At 41.7% G+C, this 18,112-nt stretch overlaps 1 protein-coding gene across 2 annotated transcripts in view; it reads right to left on the bottom strand.

Moving 5' to 3' along the window:
• CUNH10orf90 (chromosome unknown C10orf90 homolog) overlaps positions 1 to 17,744 on the bottom strand; it is an 88,213-nt gene extending 70,469 nt beyond the window's left edge. The window contains exon 1 of one of the 2 annotated variants that reach the window (XM_061364089.1): positions 17,577 to 17,744. In XM_061364089.1, the coding sequence (XP_061220073.1) occupies positions 17,577 to 17,589 (13 nt within the window). In that variant the 5' untranslated portion in view covers positions 17,590 to 17,744. Of the gene's footprint in view, positions 1 to 2,051; positions 2,402 to 17,576 lie in introns of those variants that run through there. The other variant, XM_061364087.1, reaches the window with a different exon arrangement.
• Positions 17,745 to 18,112: the final 368 nt, after the last annotated feature.

Genomic DNA, 18,112 nt, shown 5'->3' with positions numbered 1-18,112 from the left:
CATCTTACCACAGCAATGACTGCAGTGGTTGTAGGGTAACACTCATACACCACTGCTGGCATCCAGCACAAACACAGGCTGATGGCTTGCAGAACACCATCATGACTATTTATCAAGCCCATCACACCAAAAGCTTTTAAGTAATTAGTTTTCCTTCATTAACAGATGCAGTGCCTGGAGAAGGGCACACAGGTGCTGCTCTCAAGCCCCATCCTAGATTACAGGGCAGCACTGTATGGTCTTGGAGGGGAAAGCTCAGAAGCACCAAGCTGGGCTGATGAGGAAGGTAACACAGCCACAACGTTTATATACATCTGTTATTCCCAAGGCAGAACTGCAGGCATTATTTGGCAAGATCAGAGACCATAGCAGCAATAAGAAACATTCACAGGACATTACCACCAAACCCATGTATTTAAATCAGAGATATTAACAATATTTATCAACATCACTTTTATGGAGACCCAAATATACTTTGTGTGACATAAGGTGTCAGAGAGATTTTTTGCTCTAGTGGCATCCTATCCTAAAAGGAGGAAAGTTTATATACATCATATACCAAAAAGCAGTCTACAAACACAGGCAACAGGATGAGCAGAGCTCTACTACTGCAAAACACATCTCTAGTAAAATATGTGGGGTTTGTACGCTTCTAATGCATCATTCCATTTTCCTCTTTTACACTTTTCGAAGCAGAATAGACATTTGGTAAAGTCTAATTTAATATTATCACTAATGCATTCAAACACATCACTAAAAACTGTGTTGCTAAAATCACATTACAAAAAATAGCCCAGGCAAGACAGACACTGTTATCTCCTTGAAAAATATGGGCCTTATGCTGTAGCACCTACTGATGCGAGTCTATTGAAACCACTGGGATTACTTACCTGAATAAGGATTACTCCCATGATTAAGGAGTGCAGGATTACATCCGTTGTTTGCATATCTCCTGTTATTTACATATCCCTATTTTTACCTGTGTCCTGTCTTCAAACATAGGGCATTTAATTACTGCTAGTACTAGATATCGTTGTGCTGTACTTTTATCCCTTCAAAATCTGGTTGTCTTTTGGATTTCAAATAAAACGCTTTTATGATCAAAACAAAGAAACCAAAGTCGAAGCAGCAGAATCCGGACTGTGTAATTAAAACAAAACAAACAAAAAGGGGGAGAGCTTGTTATCCACAATCAAAACTTATTCAGGATTCATTTCCTATTCACTCTCCTCTCCATGGCCTCTGCTCTGGGGAGCTGATTGTTTATATCAATTTTTAACTGTGCCAAATACCTGAGAGTTCTCAGGCAATGCTGATAGCATCACTACTGGAAAATAACAGAGACAAGCAACTGAAACAAATGGTACAGGTAGCTACAATGTATAATGAATAAAGGCAAAACATGTTGATGCTTTTCACATTATACAGAAGCAGGACGTCTAGCCTTAGTTCATCACTGCCGTGTGCTTCACATACAGAATACATCTCCTTCCTATCCTCAGAAAAACTGGATAAGTTACTAATGCTTTTCAACACTTTTTGTTATAACAGAATAGTTAATACATGGTAAGGATGTTATGCAGGACTCAGTTCCTGTTCCCCACCCAATCACAAATACCTGAATAAAGAGCAACTCCACAAATTACACTTACAAGGAACCAACATTCCTCATGAAACATGACACACGCACTTTCAAGTTCTCCAGTCAGAAACTGAATTACATTAGTCCCAGTTTTGATTGCAGGAAAACAGACTTGAATCATAAATGTATTTTGGCTTAGCAGTGGGCAGAAGGGATTTGAAAACTTAAAACAATTTAAGGAGGGTTGATCGTAACTTTAGTGTCAATTCTGTAGACACTATTTATATATTTCTAACATTAAAAATAAAGATATTGCATGCCTTTTTAAGCTTCTTTAAGTCAATTTTAAAAGCAAAAAGAAAGCAGCCTATTTTTAGCAAGCCTGGTAAAAGACTGCACATTAGAATTACTGTAAACTGAAAAGAGCTTGCAGCAGGTTCAGAACACGTCAAAAGTTGCACAAACTCACCAAAGCAACCCGTTTTCTTCCAGGAGGAGTAGTTTATGGTCAAGAACATCCGAGTTACAAAAGATTGTGCTTCCCGGGTCCATTTTGCATAAGGCTTAACCTGAAAATCCACCCGGCTGCTTTGGGCGCAGCGGGGGCACGGAGGTTTTCTCTCTCCAGAAGGCATTTCCGTGCTCTCCTGGGATGCGGAATGGCCTGAGCACGGCTGGGCCAGCTGCCACTTGTTGCAATGGTAACAGGAAAAGCCAGGATCTGCCTGCTCAGGCTGCAAGGGCATGAATAATTCATGCCTTCCACCTCCCCGCATTAGCATGCTGCTCAGGCAACGCCAATGAAGCGATTCATTTTGTCCTTTGTCTTCAGGAATAAACTTGCTGGATTAATGAGGGTTATCTGTGATGATAAAACCTGGGCCTGCTGACTTATTTAGTCTGATTGGTTAGAATGTGTGTCCCTTAACCGCAGGTTTTACAGCCAGCATATAAATTCAGTTGTGCATCCTCAACCTTTGTCAGGCACGGGTTGTGTGGCTACAGCAATACCTAGCTACAGCACATGAATGTTTCATTTTCTTGACTTAAACGGTGGAGCTGGGCTCTTTGAGTGCTTCTTGAGCAAAGTTAAGAGGAAATCTCCAAGTGCGCTACTCACAGGTGGTCTTGTGCGTATTTCTGTAAGGACCTCTTGGACTGTTAAATAGCTAACACTTGCCTTCCAAAATGTTCCTCTTCTAAATACAAAACATACAAAAAAACCTACAATGAAACCCAGCAAATTCATAGTGCTGTTACAGAGCCATCCAATGCAGCGTTATTTGTCAAAGAAGGGTTTGAAGGTGGTATTTTTCAGTGTGATACATCTATTTGAAGTTATTTAAATAACTGGCAGTAGCACAGTGTTATTATCTAGAAATCTACAATAACTGAAAAGAATATCAGTAAAATAATCATAATTCTGATGAATTGACCACAAAAGTATAATTGAACACAATGAAGGAGATTTTATTATTCAATTACCTATGCGTTTGTATAATGTGTTATTGGGACGTATAAGCACAGATTTTACTCATTGTACCCAATACCGCTAAAGCAGCACTGGAATCTTGTGTTAGTTTTGGCACCCACATCCTAAATAAGACCCTGGCAAACAAGAGAATGTAGAAAATTGCTGCAGAAATTATTTGAACTCATTAAGGAAAAAGGTCTTAAAAGCTAGCTTCAAGCTGGTTTGATGTCAAAAAGGATATAGAGAGTTAACTTGACTACAGTGCACAAAGGGCTTTACAAGGAGAAAATACCTTGGCTAGAAGTACATTTTTCTAATGGAGGAGGTGATTACTTACTACAAGCATCTACTGAGTAAACCAGTGATCTCTACCTTTCTCAGCTACCTTTCTAGATGATATGCCTTTGCCATACAAATAACAAAAAGTTACTAGCCTCAGAGCAGTTTTAAAGACTTTAAATGTAGAGAAGCTCCTTTAAATCCTTTTAGCACTGTATTGCGTTTATGTGGTTCACCGGTATTTCCCATCACTCGCATATAGTGATTTTGGTGATCCTTAATTTCAGATTTTATCCAGAGAACCATTACTTTGTAATGCAAATCAGGCTGATGAACATTTCATGGCAGACTTCATAACGCTTACTGCTGAGCCTTCCCAGAGCTCTCCAGGTGGATGCACTTGTCTTCCCACCATTTTCTCATCATGCCAGCTAACACAAGAAGGAAAAACAATTTGGAGCACAAAGATATGAAATAACCTGGTTTTGTCTGAGAAGTTACACATAAAACTGATTTATGCCTCTAATATTCTCATTCCAGACTGTTTTAGACTGAGAAAAGCACAGTCATTCAGCATTTGAGGTAGATAGGATTGAATGACTTTTAATGAATGATTGAATGACTCACCAGCTTTAAACTGCAGCCAGGACAGATGAGTTTGTGATAACCTGCTTGATTTTGACCCAAACTAGAGTTTGTTGTTTTTTCCACATAGCAGGTGTGGTAGGCTAGGGCTTCAAGGTGGTGATTGTAGAGACCACTCCTGAAGAACCCTCCTCCTATGGCAGCCTTCTGGCAATGACCAAAAATATATTTTCACCTGAAATCACACAATTTCTTCACCTGCACTAAATGTTCACAGTGTTCTTTAGGGTACATGCAACATTAAAGGAAAGGTTAGGCAGAAAGTGAGAAGATCAGCAGACGGATACCGGCCAACTCCATCCTTGCAAGCATTTCCCCACAGATCCTACTGAGACCAAATTTGCTCTTCATTCTGTATATATAATGATATCTCTGGCTGCAGCTGTGGAAGGGGATTATACAGGTTGGTATCAGCAGAACAGCTTCAGTAATGAAGCTGGCATGTCCTGCAACTTCCCTAGAGGTCTCCAGGTAGACGGTAAACAGGAGCGACTGCAAGAGGTACAGAGGAGGAAAAGGGAATAGCTGTCTGTTAGATGCTATGTGAGTGTTGCCTGAAAAATTGATTGACAGAGTTGTAGCTCAGACTACTTATTCAGCCCATGTCACGTATGCAACTCAGTGACAAATTATGGTTGACTGTGCTTGAAAGCTACAGAAACGTTGAGTAGGATGAGCAGGAAGATGGGGTTCCTATCCATTGCCATCAAAATATCATCTTTTAGTGCTGTTGACAGTTTAATAACTACTTCTGTACGTTGGAGAGCATTGTGAAGTACTGCCACTATATTATTAACCCAAGCTGGAATTTTCCTTCAAATGGAGAGCAAAAAAATACACAAATGGAGCTTCTGGCATAGTTTAAGATTAGAGGTGTGCTGTTCACAACACGAATAATATCTCTTTAATTGCATTTTGGGAGAACCCAATAACTTTATCTCCCAATTACCTTATATTTTTTCAGATCAAATTGATTCCATCCTATTTTAAGCATCAAAATGCTGGCATGCAGTTCAAAACAAGCAATTAATTCTGTTTCCTCTAAGCAGCTGGGATAGGATGTGGATATGGAGGAGCTATGGAGCCTCCTGATAACTGAGATACGGTGTGTAGTGATCCAGTGGTGACAATCAGAGCTACAACCCTTCAATAAATCTCCACTGCTCATAAAAAAAAACTACCTTTGTGCAAAGCTGCATCCATGTAATTACTTGAAGTCGTTCCTAGAATATACTAAGCTGCATCATAGCTTGGAAATGGTCTGCACAGACCCAGACTGTCACAGCTCAAGGAAGACATACATAATATCCCACAGATCAAGCATATTGCGTAGCTGGGGAGAGACAGGGTGATTGTGTGACTGCAGAAAAGATTTGGGATTCAGGAGACTGGAGTGCAACTGCCTATTGATACCTTTAAATTAGGTATCTCTGTAGTATCTGGTTTCTGTCAAGGTATTGCAGAAAACCAGTGAGATGCACCTGAGAGGTTAATGAATCGATTCTGTGCTCTGCCCATGAGCTGAACCCTCCCTCTTGGCCATCTTTCAGCCTGTCACCTCAGCTATTTGGCTTTCATTTGTTGTTCCTTGGCACCACTGGCAGGCCACATGTCCCCAGCCTGTCTATGGCTGTCACCTACCCAAGGTGGCTTCAGGATCAGACACCAAATGGTGGCTGTTTTGGCATTTTGCACCAGGATGTGCAATGCTTCAGGGTGCCCAAGGACAACAGCATTGACCAGCCCTGGAGAGCTGTGGAGCTGGGGTGACAGCCCTGCCAAAGCCAGGGTTTTATGCATTCTGCTGTGACATTGCTCCCCATCTGGTTTTTTTTTGAAGTCCTAGAAAAACAAAGCATTACAAAAACGTCAAGCTGTGAAAAGAAAAGTCAAAAGCCAGAAAATTCCAAGTTAATGCTGATGCTTTAGCTCACATCATTAACTCAGAGGCATGCTCGAATTCTGGGCAGAAGCCTTAGCTGAACTCTTGCTGGTTTGTGTAAGCGGCTGAGGATTCACACATCCAAGGGGGCACAGATTCATGTACGTGTATAAGAGGGGAACAGGGACTGGCCAAGTTAAGATGCTGGATGCCACTTGTATGGAACAAAAGAGGGGCAACTGAGAGGTTTCCTCCATAATTAGGTAGGGGAAGGAAGGTTAAAGATAGGCTCATCTCAGGGACTGGCAGGAAGGGAAAGTTTAAATACACTGACAAATGAGAAACTCAAGAGGGAAGACATGAGTTAAAAGGTGGGCAGGGAACGAAGGAGGTTCAGACAGGGAATAACTGGGGAGAAAACTTTACAGTGAGAGGAGTGACTTGGATAGGGATCTAATATCAATCTGGTGCCAAGATAGGGACTGGAGGGAAAATGGGAGGAGGACAGCGATGTCTCAGAAGGGAAGAAAGGTAATTGGGAATGTTATAGACTGAAGAAGAGAAATCAAGAGATACAAACAGCCCACATTTGGGAGCAGTGAATAGAAGAACGGCAGCATATTAGATTCATTCTTCTTTGGTAGCCAGGGCAGAACAGGATTCAAGTCCCTCTTCATATCTCTGCCCAGGCTGCTTTGCATACTGATCCTGCTACCCGAGTCATAGACTTCTTTCTATAAGCAGCCTAATTTCTGCTTATTATTTCAAAAATTCAAATTACACAGAAAAAAATAGAGACCAAACCAATTATTAAGACTACAGATGAAACACCCCAAAATAAGGAAATTAAACTGAGGAGGGAAGGTTTTTACAAACCCTGAGATACACATACATGTGTGTATATATATATATATAGCTTTTCTGTTCAAGATCTTAGAGCATTTTGGATCTTTGAAAATACACACAGCTGGATACTTACACTTAATTAAATAGTTTTTAAGATAATGACTATAGCATCTTTAGCATAATTCACTATTAGAAGCAATCAAAACCAAACTTCAAAATTACTCTTATTCAAATATCTAGCATCAGTAAGAGCCTATGTAGTTCACAAGGAAATGGGAGTCAAAGCTACAATCCAGAGCTTACAGTTGTAATAAATGCAGATTTATGGGCAATATGGAAGTAGCTGTGTGTAACTTCCGTGCCTCTCATTTATTAGGCTAAAGCTGAGGCATCCCCCAAAATATGTTTCATTAGTTTAAGCACTTCATTTAGGAAAACAAGCAGTTTAAACAAACATAAACCACTATTTTTTTCAGCCACCATGCTCATAAATCTAAGATTATTTCTGCAAGATTAACAAAGTCACAGGTGATTTTATAACAACCTGATTGAAGCATAATATAAACTTAAGAGCAAGGGGGTTTGTGCATCAGCATGGAGTCAAGGGAAAGAATATTAGCTGTTAAGAAATACATTTGTACTGGTTTTGTATGATTCTTCTGTGTTTGCAATATGGATGAAGACACTTTAGAAAGCAAGTTGCTTTGCTTATAAAGACATGCAATAGAAGGACTTGCACAATTTTTCCCTTGACCAAACAAGAACATATTTTCTGTTCTGACGTGCAATCCATGCATTAAAGAAGAACAGTGCAATGATGAGAAAATAATTGAAGTTAGGAAGTCAGGGAAAAACACTAATAAGTGGAATGAGGGGGTAGTTTTCTGGCTCACATTTAGCATGCTTTACATAAAGTGGCTAAATATTTGTACAAAGCATAATTAACATTTTGTTTTCCCCTGCAGTAGAAAATGGCATTGCAAAATACTGAGCACATTCAACTGCATTAAAATCAGTGGGAAACAAAGAGACCCAGCGTTTTGCTCAATCCAGGTCAGAGCCCCTTTGGCTGTAATCCAGTTTTGGGTCTCTCACAAACCCCCTTCATCACAAGCAAACAGGCAGAGGTTTCCAAGGGATGAACATGCTCAGAATTCCCATCAGGAGATGCACCTGCAGGGCCTAAATTCCTACAGCCTTTTGTAGCCACCTCAAGACACCACAGAACGCTTGGGTTAGACGGGACCTTAAAGATCACCTAGTTCCAATCCCTCCAAAATGCCTGCCCTTATGGGCTCTCATTCTGTGTTTAATACTTATTGAATAAATCATTAATCACCAGCACCTCAGCTAAGGAGCAAGACTCCAGAGCTGGTGGTAGATAAGAGTCAAGAGACACTGCAGTTGCCTTCAGCTGCAGAAGTAGGACCTTGAGATCAGCAGCATGGGAGAGATGAATGCCCAATGCCTCATCCAGAGGCCTTGATGGCCAAGGAAGACCCAATGGAATTGCTGGAGGGAGACAAAGAATAAGGGAGGACATCTCATGTTAAATGCACTGTGGACTGTGCTAAAGGACAGTGTTATGTACTATAGGCCATCATTATGTTTTACGATATGATCATACTCAGATACAAGAGAGAAAATAAAGGCTTTGTTAAAGTGTCCTTAAGACTTGGAGTGAACCATCCCTTTCTTTTTGTTATTAAAAAATAATGCCACCTAAATTCTTCATTATACTTTGCTATTGCAGCAGAGGCTGTTATGAAGAACTGTTTGTACTGCACAGCCTGGGCTGTAGCAATCAGCTGCACAGAACAGCTCTTCTGTACACCAGCTACAGCCACCACTTAATTATTTGCTTCATGGGCAATTTGTACAAAGCAGCAGAGTTTGCTTTTTCACTCATTTCAGTTTCTCACAGTAAATAGAATAATAAACTGATGTGCCAAGTATCCGAACTGAGAAAGTGCCTGTAATAACCTCTATTTCCTCAAATATTTGTCTCCCAAATATCTTTAAAATTTAAACAAAAGCTATTTAATTGCTACTAAACCATTTACTATTAATTGGATTAAAGGAGTAAAATAGAACTATATCCAGTAACTGGCTGTGTTCATGAGTCCTGATGAGCAGTAGTGCTGGACTTGGATAATATCTTCATCATCAACAGTTTTTAAAGAATCTAAAGATGAGACTCTTGATATGAGAATAAGGAGAGGAAGATGATGCTAAGATCTCTTACATAGATGCAACCATTTAATATGGTCTTTTCCTCCCAGAAGCAGTTTTACCTCAGTTTACGAAGAGACAAGTCCTACCATTAGTTCACATAATTTGATGTAAGCTCCACTGGAGTTCTAGTCAAATCCTGTGCTTTTCCCACACAAGCCTTTCTTAGACAACAAATATAAGAGTTTTGCTTTTTAACTGTGCATTGCAAAGTGCTCATATTGGTCTTGATTACCCTCTGCCTTGGACGATTAGAAATATCTCTCTGACCCTGACAAATCCCAACCCACCTCACTTACAGCCATCCTTCTTTGCAGATCATTTTCCTGCCTCATTGCTTCAGCCAAATGACTCCTCTGTTTACAGCCTTCCACTGCCTGCTCTTCCCTACTGCTTCAAACACAAACTATTGCAGAGATGTTGATCCCTGCCTCTGATACCAGCACAGGCTTGGCTGCTGCTGTGTTTCATAGAATCATAGAATAGTTAGGGTTGGAAAGGACCTTAAGATCATCAAGTTCCAACCCCCCTGCCATGGGCAGGGACACCTCACTCTAAACCATATCACCCAAGGCCTCGTCCAACCTGGCTTTGAACACTGCCAGGGATAAACACCTCTCAGCTCTGAATTGCAATTCATGCCAGTCTTAATGGACTGAAGGAATTCCCCTCACAAGATCTGCAAAAGCTGATTTTCCCCTTTAAACACTCTCTCTTACAGGACAATTCTGCTACAACACCTGCAGAGAAAACAACCCAAATGCCCTGACAGTAGTTAAGGCACTGAAGTTACAAGAGAGCATTTGTGATGCTGCTGGTAACATAGAATGGTTTGCATTGGAAGGGTCCTTAAAGCTCCTCCAGCTCCAACCCCTGCCACGGGCAGGGACCCCTTCCACTGGAGCAGCTTGCTCCAAGCCGCTGTGTCCAACCTGGCCTTGAGCACTGCCAGGGATGGGGCAGCCACAGCTTCTCTGGGCACCCTGTGCCAGCGCCTCAGCACCCTCACAGGGAAGAGCTTCTGCCTTAGATCTAACCTAAATAACATATTGCTCTCAGTTTTTGTAAGCCACCCATATTTCCCAGCTTTTACTTTGATAGTGAATTCTCTGGCACTGTTACCACATTTCAGCCTCTGTTAAGTGCCTATCCCAATGAGCTGAGATGCCTGGCCAGTACTGCAGTACAGATGGGGCCATGATTCTCAGCTTGGCAGCCACACTAGAATAAATAGATCACTTCAGACTAGATCAATTTAATGCCTTCCCTTTCATATTTTCATGGGTTCATTCAGGGCTCACAAGAGAGGTCAGCAGAAAAACAAGTGGTACATGTGAATCAGGAGCAAGCCTTTATACCACCTATAACATTTCTTCAGTTGATGTTTAGCAAGTTGCCTTCTCCACAAAGTTATCAGGGTAAGGATGGCCCAGTCTCCCCAGGGAGCCTATCCCTTGGCTCCTCTGCCCTCAATCATGGCCAGTGCAACGATCTAACTGGTTTGCTCAGAAACAAGCCGATTTGCAGCCCAAGAGGCTGTGCTGATTTCTAACAGAAATACACATGATAAAACACAGAAAAGAGAAAATAAAAAAGACCACCCTGTTTGCCTATTACAACTCCAGAATTGCTTAGATAATGAAATAGCATTAGATCACAGAACAGTATGGGTTGGAAAGGACCTTAAGATCATCCAGTTCTAACTCCCCTGCCATGGACAGGGATGCTTCACACTAGACCATGTCACCCAAGACTGTCCAACCTGGCCTTGAACACTGCCAGGGTTGGAGCATTTACCACTTTTTTGGGCACCCTGTGCCAGCACCTCAGCATCCTCCTCACAGGGAAGAGTTTCTGCCTTATACCCAACCTAAAATTTGCTAATATTTTCCCAATACCTAATCTAATTAAGAATATATAATTAATATTAAAGCTATAATAGATTAGAATTGAAAATATCTAACTTAGCTAGAAATTTTCCTAACACCTAATCTAAATCTAATCTCTTCAAAACCATCCTGGGTGAAATCTTGGCCTCACTGGAACAGATAGAAGATGTCTCATTGGCTGCTACAAGGTACAAAGCCTGTATTATCTATCTTTGCAGTGCCATGTAAATTGGTAAGGCTCTATAGGATTTCATGACTTTGTTGACTGCAGGAACTGGGTCTCATATAAAAACTTACAGGCACAGTAACCTTCTTAACCTATAACAACCAGCAACAAGAAGTAATCCCATTGTTTAGTCTATGGGCTTTCACGTTTTCCCTTTAGCCACTTCCCAATTCAAGTAAATGAATTAACTCCCAGATACAAACTTGCACGGGGCTTTCTTCACTTCTCAGTATTTTGTTGCCTGATTTCCTACAAAATTCATGACCCTCATAAAGAATTCAAAAGGGAAGAGATGACAGAAGCTGATCTGACCGCAACTGTTGCTAGGAAGGACGCTGCTTCTCAAGAGGTCACGTTAACAGCAGGTCTCTAGTAAATTAAAACTTAAACAGGTCAATGAGGTTGATGGCTATGATTATGCACTGGGACTCGGGAAAACACAACAGTGATTAAGGGTAAGGCAAATGCTATTCCCATCTCTAAGTCATAGGTGACTGCCATTTAGTTTTTAATTCCTTATGGTAAAAATAAAGCATGTGAAATTATCCTCTGCATGTTAAAGGCAGAGGGATCTGTTAGCTTAAGCAAACTACACTAAGAGTTCATCTTAAAGTTTTTCTGCACTTAAAGCAATTAAACCACAGACAAGGAAAGAATCCACATTTCATAGAAGATTGCCCATAGATTGCATTTATTTAGGCCAAGAAAATCACTTTTGGACTAGAGGTCTGCTGCTCATCCTCACAGGTATGTACGTTTTTAGTGTTCATTTTAACTGGGACAGAACTCATGCCAGATTGTCACATGAAAGACTTGCAAGAGCAAAATATATATTAGAGGGCTAACATGGGAGATAAATACTTAAATATTTAACATACAAACTGTGAATATTTCAACAAAATACCTTCCAATCCTGCAAAAAGACAACAGCAAATTCCAAAGAGTTCGGAAGCTAAAGGCTGGTCAGATCTGTGGCACAATAGAACATCTTCCATTGAGTCATGAAGGTAAGTGTATGAATTTCCCATGAAAATCCTTATTCTCTTTAAAACTGCCTATCAATTACTTGTAGGAACTGAACACATTTTACTATTGTGTGCACTTTAATTAAGGAGCTCCTTAAGTGGTTCTCCTTAATGCACTGTTTCAGTTGCTGTCAGAATTGAGGAGGTCATTCCAACGGAAGCAATCATAAACTGCTAGATGGGTTTACTCATCTGTGGCACTCCTAAACTGGTTTAAGTAGTCTGTCAAAATTGAGTGACATTAATTAATTCACTGGAGAGCTTTGCCTTCTCCAACCTTAAGTGATGCAAACTAGTGGTAATCAAATCCATATTTTCCAGGCAAAGCGATCTAACTTACTTTAATGATGCTGAAACATGTACTCTTCCTAGAATGGTTTGTGTGGGAAGGAACCTTAAAGCTTATCCAGTTCCAAACCCTGCCACAGGGAAGGACACCTTCCACTATAGCAGGCTGCTCCAAGCACTGTCCAACCTGGCCTTGAACACTGCCAGGGATGCTTTATCCCTGGAATACATATCCCTGGGATAATGCAGAGGGGCAGATATCTGAAAACAGAATATCTCTCTACTGCAAAAGTCCATAGAATATTATCCTTATCACACCAGAATAAATTACCTCCTCCATGGCAGCTCCTGCATTTTGGGTGTTCAGCTACACCACACAGGCTCTGTTTAACAGCCCAAACTGTTGCAGGGCTGTGAAGAGCATCTCAAGTACAGAATAGACAATAGTAGCTGGATTACATCCATGTCCAACTGTTGGAGATGCTGAAGCAGACAATTGCCTTCTGGTTCTTACTAAGACTTTTCCAGGTTTAAGTGCTTCCCTGATAGCTTGGTACACAATTATAGGAGGATTAGAGCAGGTGGTAATAGGATATTTTGGGTCTAATCTTCTCCCAGTTGTTAATATTAATTAAAGAACTATTTTTCCTCTTCATTATGCAATAAACATGAAACACTTCTTAAAATGAGCATTTCACTTACCAGCTACTTAGTGCTGTTTTTTTTCCGGCATTTTTTCCTTTATTTTTTCTTTTTTTCCCCCCAAGATATGATGCTGAACAGGAGGCTCCTGAGAACAGGAACAACCACAGCAGAAACTATGGCAGGAGCATGGCACCATCAAAACTAGCTGAGGATAACCTCATCATTGACCTCATGACATTCAGCGCTGGCTGCAACACCTGCCTCCTCAGATTGTTTCTTCCTTAATAAAGCTGTCAAACTCTTACTCAAAAAGACAGCACAAAACCTACAAAGTAATGAAGCCATTTCAGCCAAAACCGGGGAAGAAGGGAGATAGAAGAATAATTGCATCCGAATACCTGAGGAGGCTTTCAATATCTCTGATAGAGCACACATTCACGTGTAAGGCAGTCCTATATCAGAGTGGATTTGGCTGTGAGCTACAAGCAGCTCGCCATTCTCTTTGTAACCTTGCAGCATCCCACCACCACCACAAATCTTCAGCTTTTTGTGTTATTTTAAACTACACCCTTGATGTGAATTATGAGCTTTTGCCACAGGGTGGATTGCTCCGGTTGATAGTTTCATGGGTGAGTTTGCACCCTTTTACTGCAAAGCAAACACCGAGTTGACATTTATTACATGCTCAGCTGTGATTTGCAAGGGGGATTTTCTACCTTGCTTAGGGAAGATCCCACAATATGAGTTAGTTTTCAGAAGACATCTTTTCGACTACTCGCAGCTCATCAGACTGACACCATAGAAACTAGGAATAATAAAGGAGTAATACTCACCCACTTCCCCCCCCATCATTATGAGGATACCTGTAATAAGGTGCAATAGGAGCCAACCCCAGTCAGATATTAAAACAGAGATTATTCTTGCAGCTTGGATTAACTCTGGTTTAACTCAATAGTTCAGAAACTACCCTACCTTTTAGAAAAAGAATTCACACAAGTTCCAGTATTTAAAGGGTGGCTACGAAGGGGGATGAAACTCCCTTTTTACAAGGAGTCCCGTGGAAAAGACAAGGGGTGATGGGCACAAGCTGAGATACTGGTTGGGTAGAGAAGGAACATTTTTCACACTGAGAACAACCAGCCATTGGAATAATTTCCCCAAGGAAGCAGTGGATTCTCTAGCACTAGTTGTTTAAGATTCAGGTGCTGGAAAATCTAGTCTAGGTCATGCTTTGCCTGGACCAGATGGTGCTTGAGGTCCCTCCCAAGCTGGTACTCTTCAATTCTCTCTCAGTAAAAGGGGTAGCTGGATGAATTCATGAACAGCAGCAGCCTCCACACAGAGCACCGCTGTGCAAAGATTCCTGAGGTTGCTTTGGGATGTTTTGTGCATTGCAGGGAAAACAAAGGAGAAACAGCAAGAAAAGGCAGCAAGGAAGCATTCCTCTGGAGCACAGCAGAGCTGCTGAGCTGTCGAGACATAAAGCTAAGAAAGCATCGCTGGGACTGAGCATTGAGTAGAGGGGGTTTGGTGCAGTGAGCAAGGAAATGGCCTCCTACAGCTCAAATCCTCCTACACTCAGGGAAACAGGCGTGTGAACATGACCTGTAAACAAACAGGGGCTCATCAGAGGACCACACAACTCTCATCATCATCTCTTCCTAATGGAAACAACCACCAGGTACCGGCGCAGTGCTCAGAACAGGAGGAATAACAGAGCCATACCTTTAACTCGTAGAATGCATTTTCTGCGATTGCTTCAAATGTCCTATGTGAGGGAGAAAGAATGGATGATACAGCAGATTTGAAAATAGCTGGGGTCTCCATACACATAAGAAAGGGGAAGATAAATGACAGGTGCATGACAAGAAACAAAGGCTAAAACAGTAGGGCAGAGGTACCAGAGAATAGTTTAAAGGAGTATAATTAATACTTATAAAGTTATGTCTATATTATATATCTAATTTACCACATAGATACATAAATAACTCTGAAAAGTGAGAAAAACAGCTTCAAAGAGACCTTTGCAGACTGCTTGGTTCCCAAATGGGGAAAACAGGAAAAATAAGCACTGCATAGCAAATCAGAGCAAACCACACTCCGTTCTGTCCTCAAACCACAGACAGATCACCTGCCTCAGCTTGTATTTTTCAGAGAAAAACTGTAAATGCATAAAGGTGCTTTGCTTTAGATATAAAATGCAGTGAAAACCATACACTGAGCGTCAAACTGCTGACTTGTGGAGCATCAGATCACACCCAGTGCAGCACAGCAGCAGATCAAAATCTGAACTTCCTCAGCATCGCCTTACAGAGGTGGGATGCTATTACAGAAGTTGTATCAGAGCTCTGACTTGCTTTTATCTAGTGCTGTATTTCAAGCTCCTTCTCCTGATAACAGTATCTTGAGGATTTGGACTATTAAAGTTATCTGAAAGTGATAATCATTTCCTGTACAGGGAGTACATGATACACTTCCTCTCCTTCTCTCCGACCATTTCCCCCTTTGCTGATGCCTCTCCATCCATCTCTGCAGTTTTAGGCCAGCTCTACTTCCAATAACCTCATTCTGTACATCTTAATTTTTAAAGGCACCTTACCTTTTTTCATTAGCTCTCCTCTGCCTGCAGCAGTACCTCATCTCACTGAAGGATTGCCATACAATCCTCTACTAATTCCTCTTTGCTGTCCAAACACCTGCTGTGCGTTCCCATCCCAGTAAACCTTCACTTTGCTTTGCTTCTCTTGTTCTTTCCCTCCCCTGCTTTGTATGCCGATACTTTTTTCCTACTGATTTTATTTGTGCATACACCTTTCCCACTCAGCTCTCCCATCTTCACGATACATCTGTCACAGATCCATCACTTCAAACTTCACTTGAAATGTAAGCAAGCTCTTGAAGATTTCCCTCTTTGTGGATGTGATAAGGCAGCAGCATGCGTTACGTGATTTGGGCAGGCAGAAGCCTTTTAATCTAGTATCACTAATATGAAGGAGTCAACTCTTGTGATTACAGTTAAATGCAAAATAAAATGAATCCTAGAATCCCAGCCTGGTTTGAGTTGGGAGGGACCTTAAAGCTCATGGAGTCCCAACCCCCTGCCAAGGACAGGTACTTCTTCCATGAGAGCAGCTTGCTCCCAGCCCTGTCCTACTTAATTTCTTGGGTTTGAAGGACAGTTTGAGAAGTCAGATTACCCAGAACTACCCATGCTTTTGCTTTGTTGTGTGAGGGTGCTGTAGGGGTCAGGTGAGAAGTCTCCAGTTCCAATGCCTGACATCTATGAACACAGACTTGCTTCTGGTCAGCATCTCTCTGCTCCCACAACACAACATGAAATCACACTAGACCGTTCAAAAGGCAAAATGATGAGCAGTTCTCAGAGAAAGTGAAAAGCTGAGAAATACAGTAAGGAAGATATTAACTCCCCATGCCCTGTCTCAAAATGCATGTTACAGCCCATTACTCCAAGGTTGGGGTTCCACATCCCCATTCTATAGAATCATAAAGTCAACCAGGTTGGAAAAGGCCTTTAAGATCATCAAACCCAACCATTCTCTAGCATTTCCAAGGCCATCACTAACTCATGTCATCAGAGACAGCAACTCAACCACTGCCCTCAGAACCCTCTCAGTGAGGAAAATGGTCCAAGGAAAGCAAAATATCCATCAGTACAGGGATGCTAAGAGAGGCCAGCAGCTGTCTGGGCTTTTCCTTAACCCAAACACTCTTGCAAACACCCTCATAAGTAGATTTCTGATGAATAATTAGGGAATTAACCTTGCAGCAGGTCCCAAGGCTGCTGCTTCCAATGTGCAACCCGTGTCAGGCAGCTCAACAGGAACCTGGAGGAGACCCTCTTGCCTTAAGATAGCGCTTCTGGAGCCTGGTATAAAAGCCACTGGATGGATAGCTACATGCCTTGATTGTAACTTCAAAGTTAAGGCAAGCAGTGTATTTTCAGCCTTGATTTACATGAAGGCTGCTCTAAATTAATTAGGCCAGGGAGCCCTCGTGTCACCTTTCCAGCAGTGGCAGGACAGAGATGCTCGGTGTTGTGGCTACTCACAGCTCTCCTCCTTGTAGTGACAGCCAGGATCTGATCCCTCCTGCTGGCAGCATCTGTCCTTTCCATTTGGCCAGGACCTCAGGGGCAAATTTTGCACTTCTCCAGTGAATTGCTTTAGCTGGGGCTCTTCATTAGTGCAGTTGCTACCCCTCATCTCTCACTTGCAACCAGGGGTAGAAAAAGCAGTTGTGGTTTCTTCTTTCTTTCCTGTATGTCTTGAGAGGCACTGAACAGCCCAAAGCTTCTTAAGCTCTTTCCTCTCTTGGTTCTCCAGGTCCACTTCTGAGTTTCCTCTGCTTTTACAGAGATGGGGCAGCATTATCCCAGGGGCAACAGGTCTTCTTTAGAGGGAAGAAAATCCACAACAGACCTTATGGACTTACTAACCTTAACTTCCTGGGAAGAGTTCTTCACATTGGAGGACTGAGGGAAATCCAGATAAGGTGGGAGGTCAGGAGATTATGTATCACTCCAAACCACCTTGAGAGCATTACCTTGATGGCTCATCAGTGCAGAAGTCCTGAAGAAATCTCCTTTCTCCCTCCACCTCTCCTTGCAGGTCACATCCTGGCTCTCTCCATAAGGTAGCTAGCAATAAAGCCTAAGAAAACACAGAACAATCCTCCAAATTGAGCATGAAAGCCTTAATATCCTGCACAACTAAAGGTAAAAGGTGACAAACCACTAAGCAAAAGAACTAAACCCCCAGTCCCACCATAGCCATCAATCCTCTGGTTGAGCACTCTGCTACCCCAGCTCTCTAATTATACCTCCCCATTAAGTACAACCACCAGCAGCTGTGCTGGTTTTATCCCAGGAAATGATTTCTCATTGGCTAAACACTGATGAATGGAAAGAAAAGAGCTATTAAACAGAAGGAAATAGAGAAAGAAAGAGAAGACACAGCCAAAGTTGAAATGGGATCATCCCTCACATGCCTGATAACATGGCTGCACACTGGGTTATCCTCGAATGTTAAACTAAAGTCGCTGAGTCTGAGTTTAATAATTTCCCTGGAGCACCATTGTCC

The sequence above is a fragment of the Neopsephotus bourkii genome, unplaced genomic scaffold (assembly GCF_033783945.1).
Source record: "Neopsephotus bourkii isolate Nb327-2 ecotype Australia unplaced genomic scaffold, CSIRO-AGI_Nbou_v1 NB_1189, whole genome shotgun sequence".
NCBI lineage: Eukaryota > Metazoa > Chordata > Aves > Psittaciformes > Psittacidae > Neopsephotus > Neopsephotus bourkii.
The sequence above is the reverse complement of the archived record's forward strand: the minus strand, read 5'-3'. Positions and strand labels throughout refer to the sequence as shown.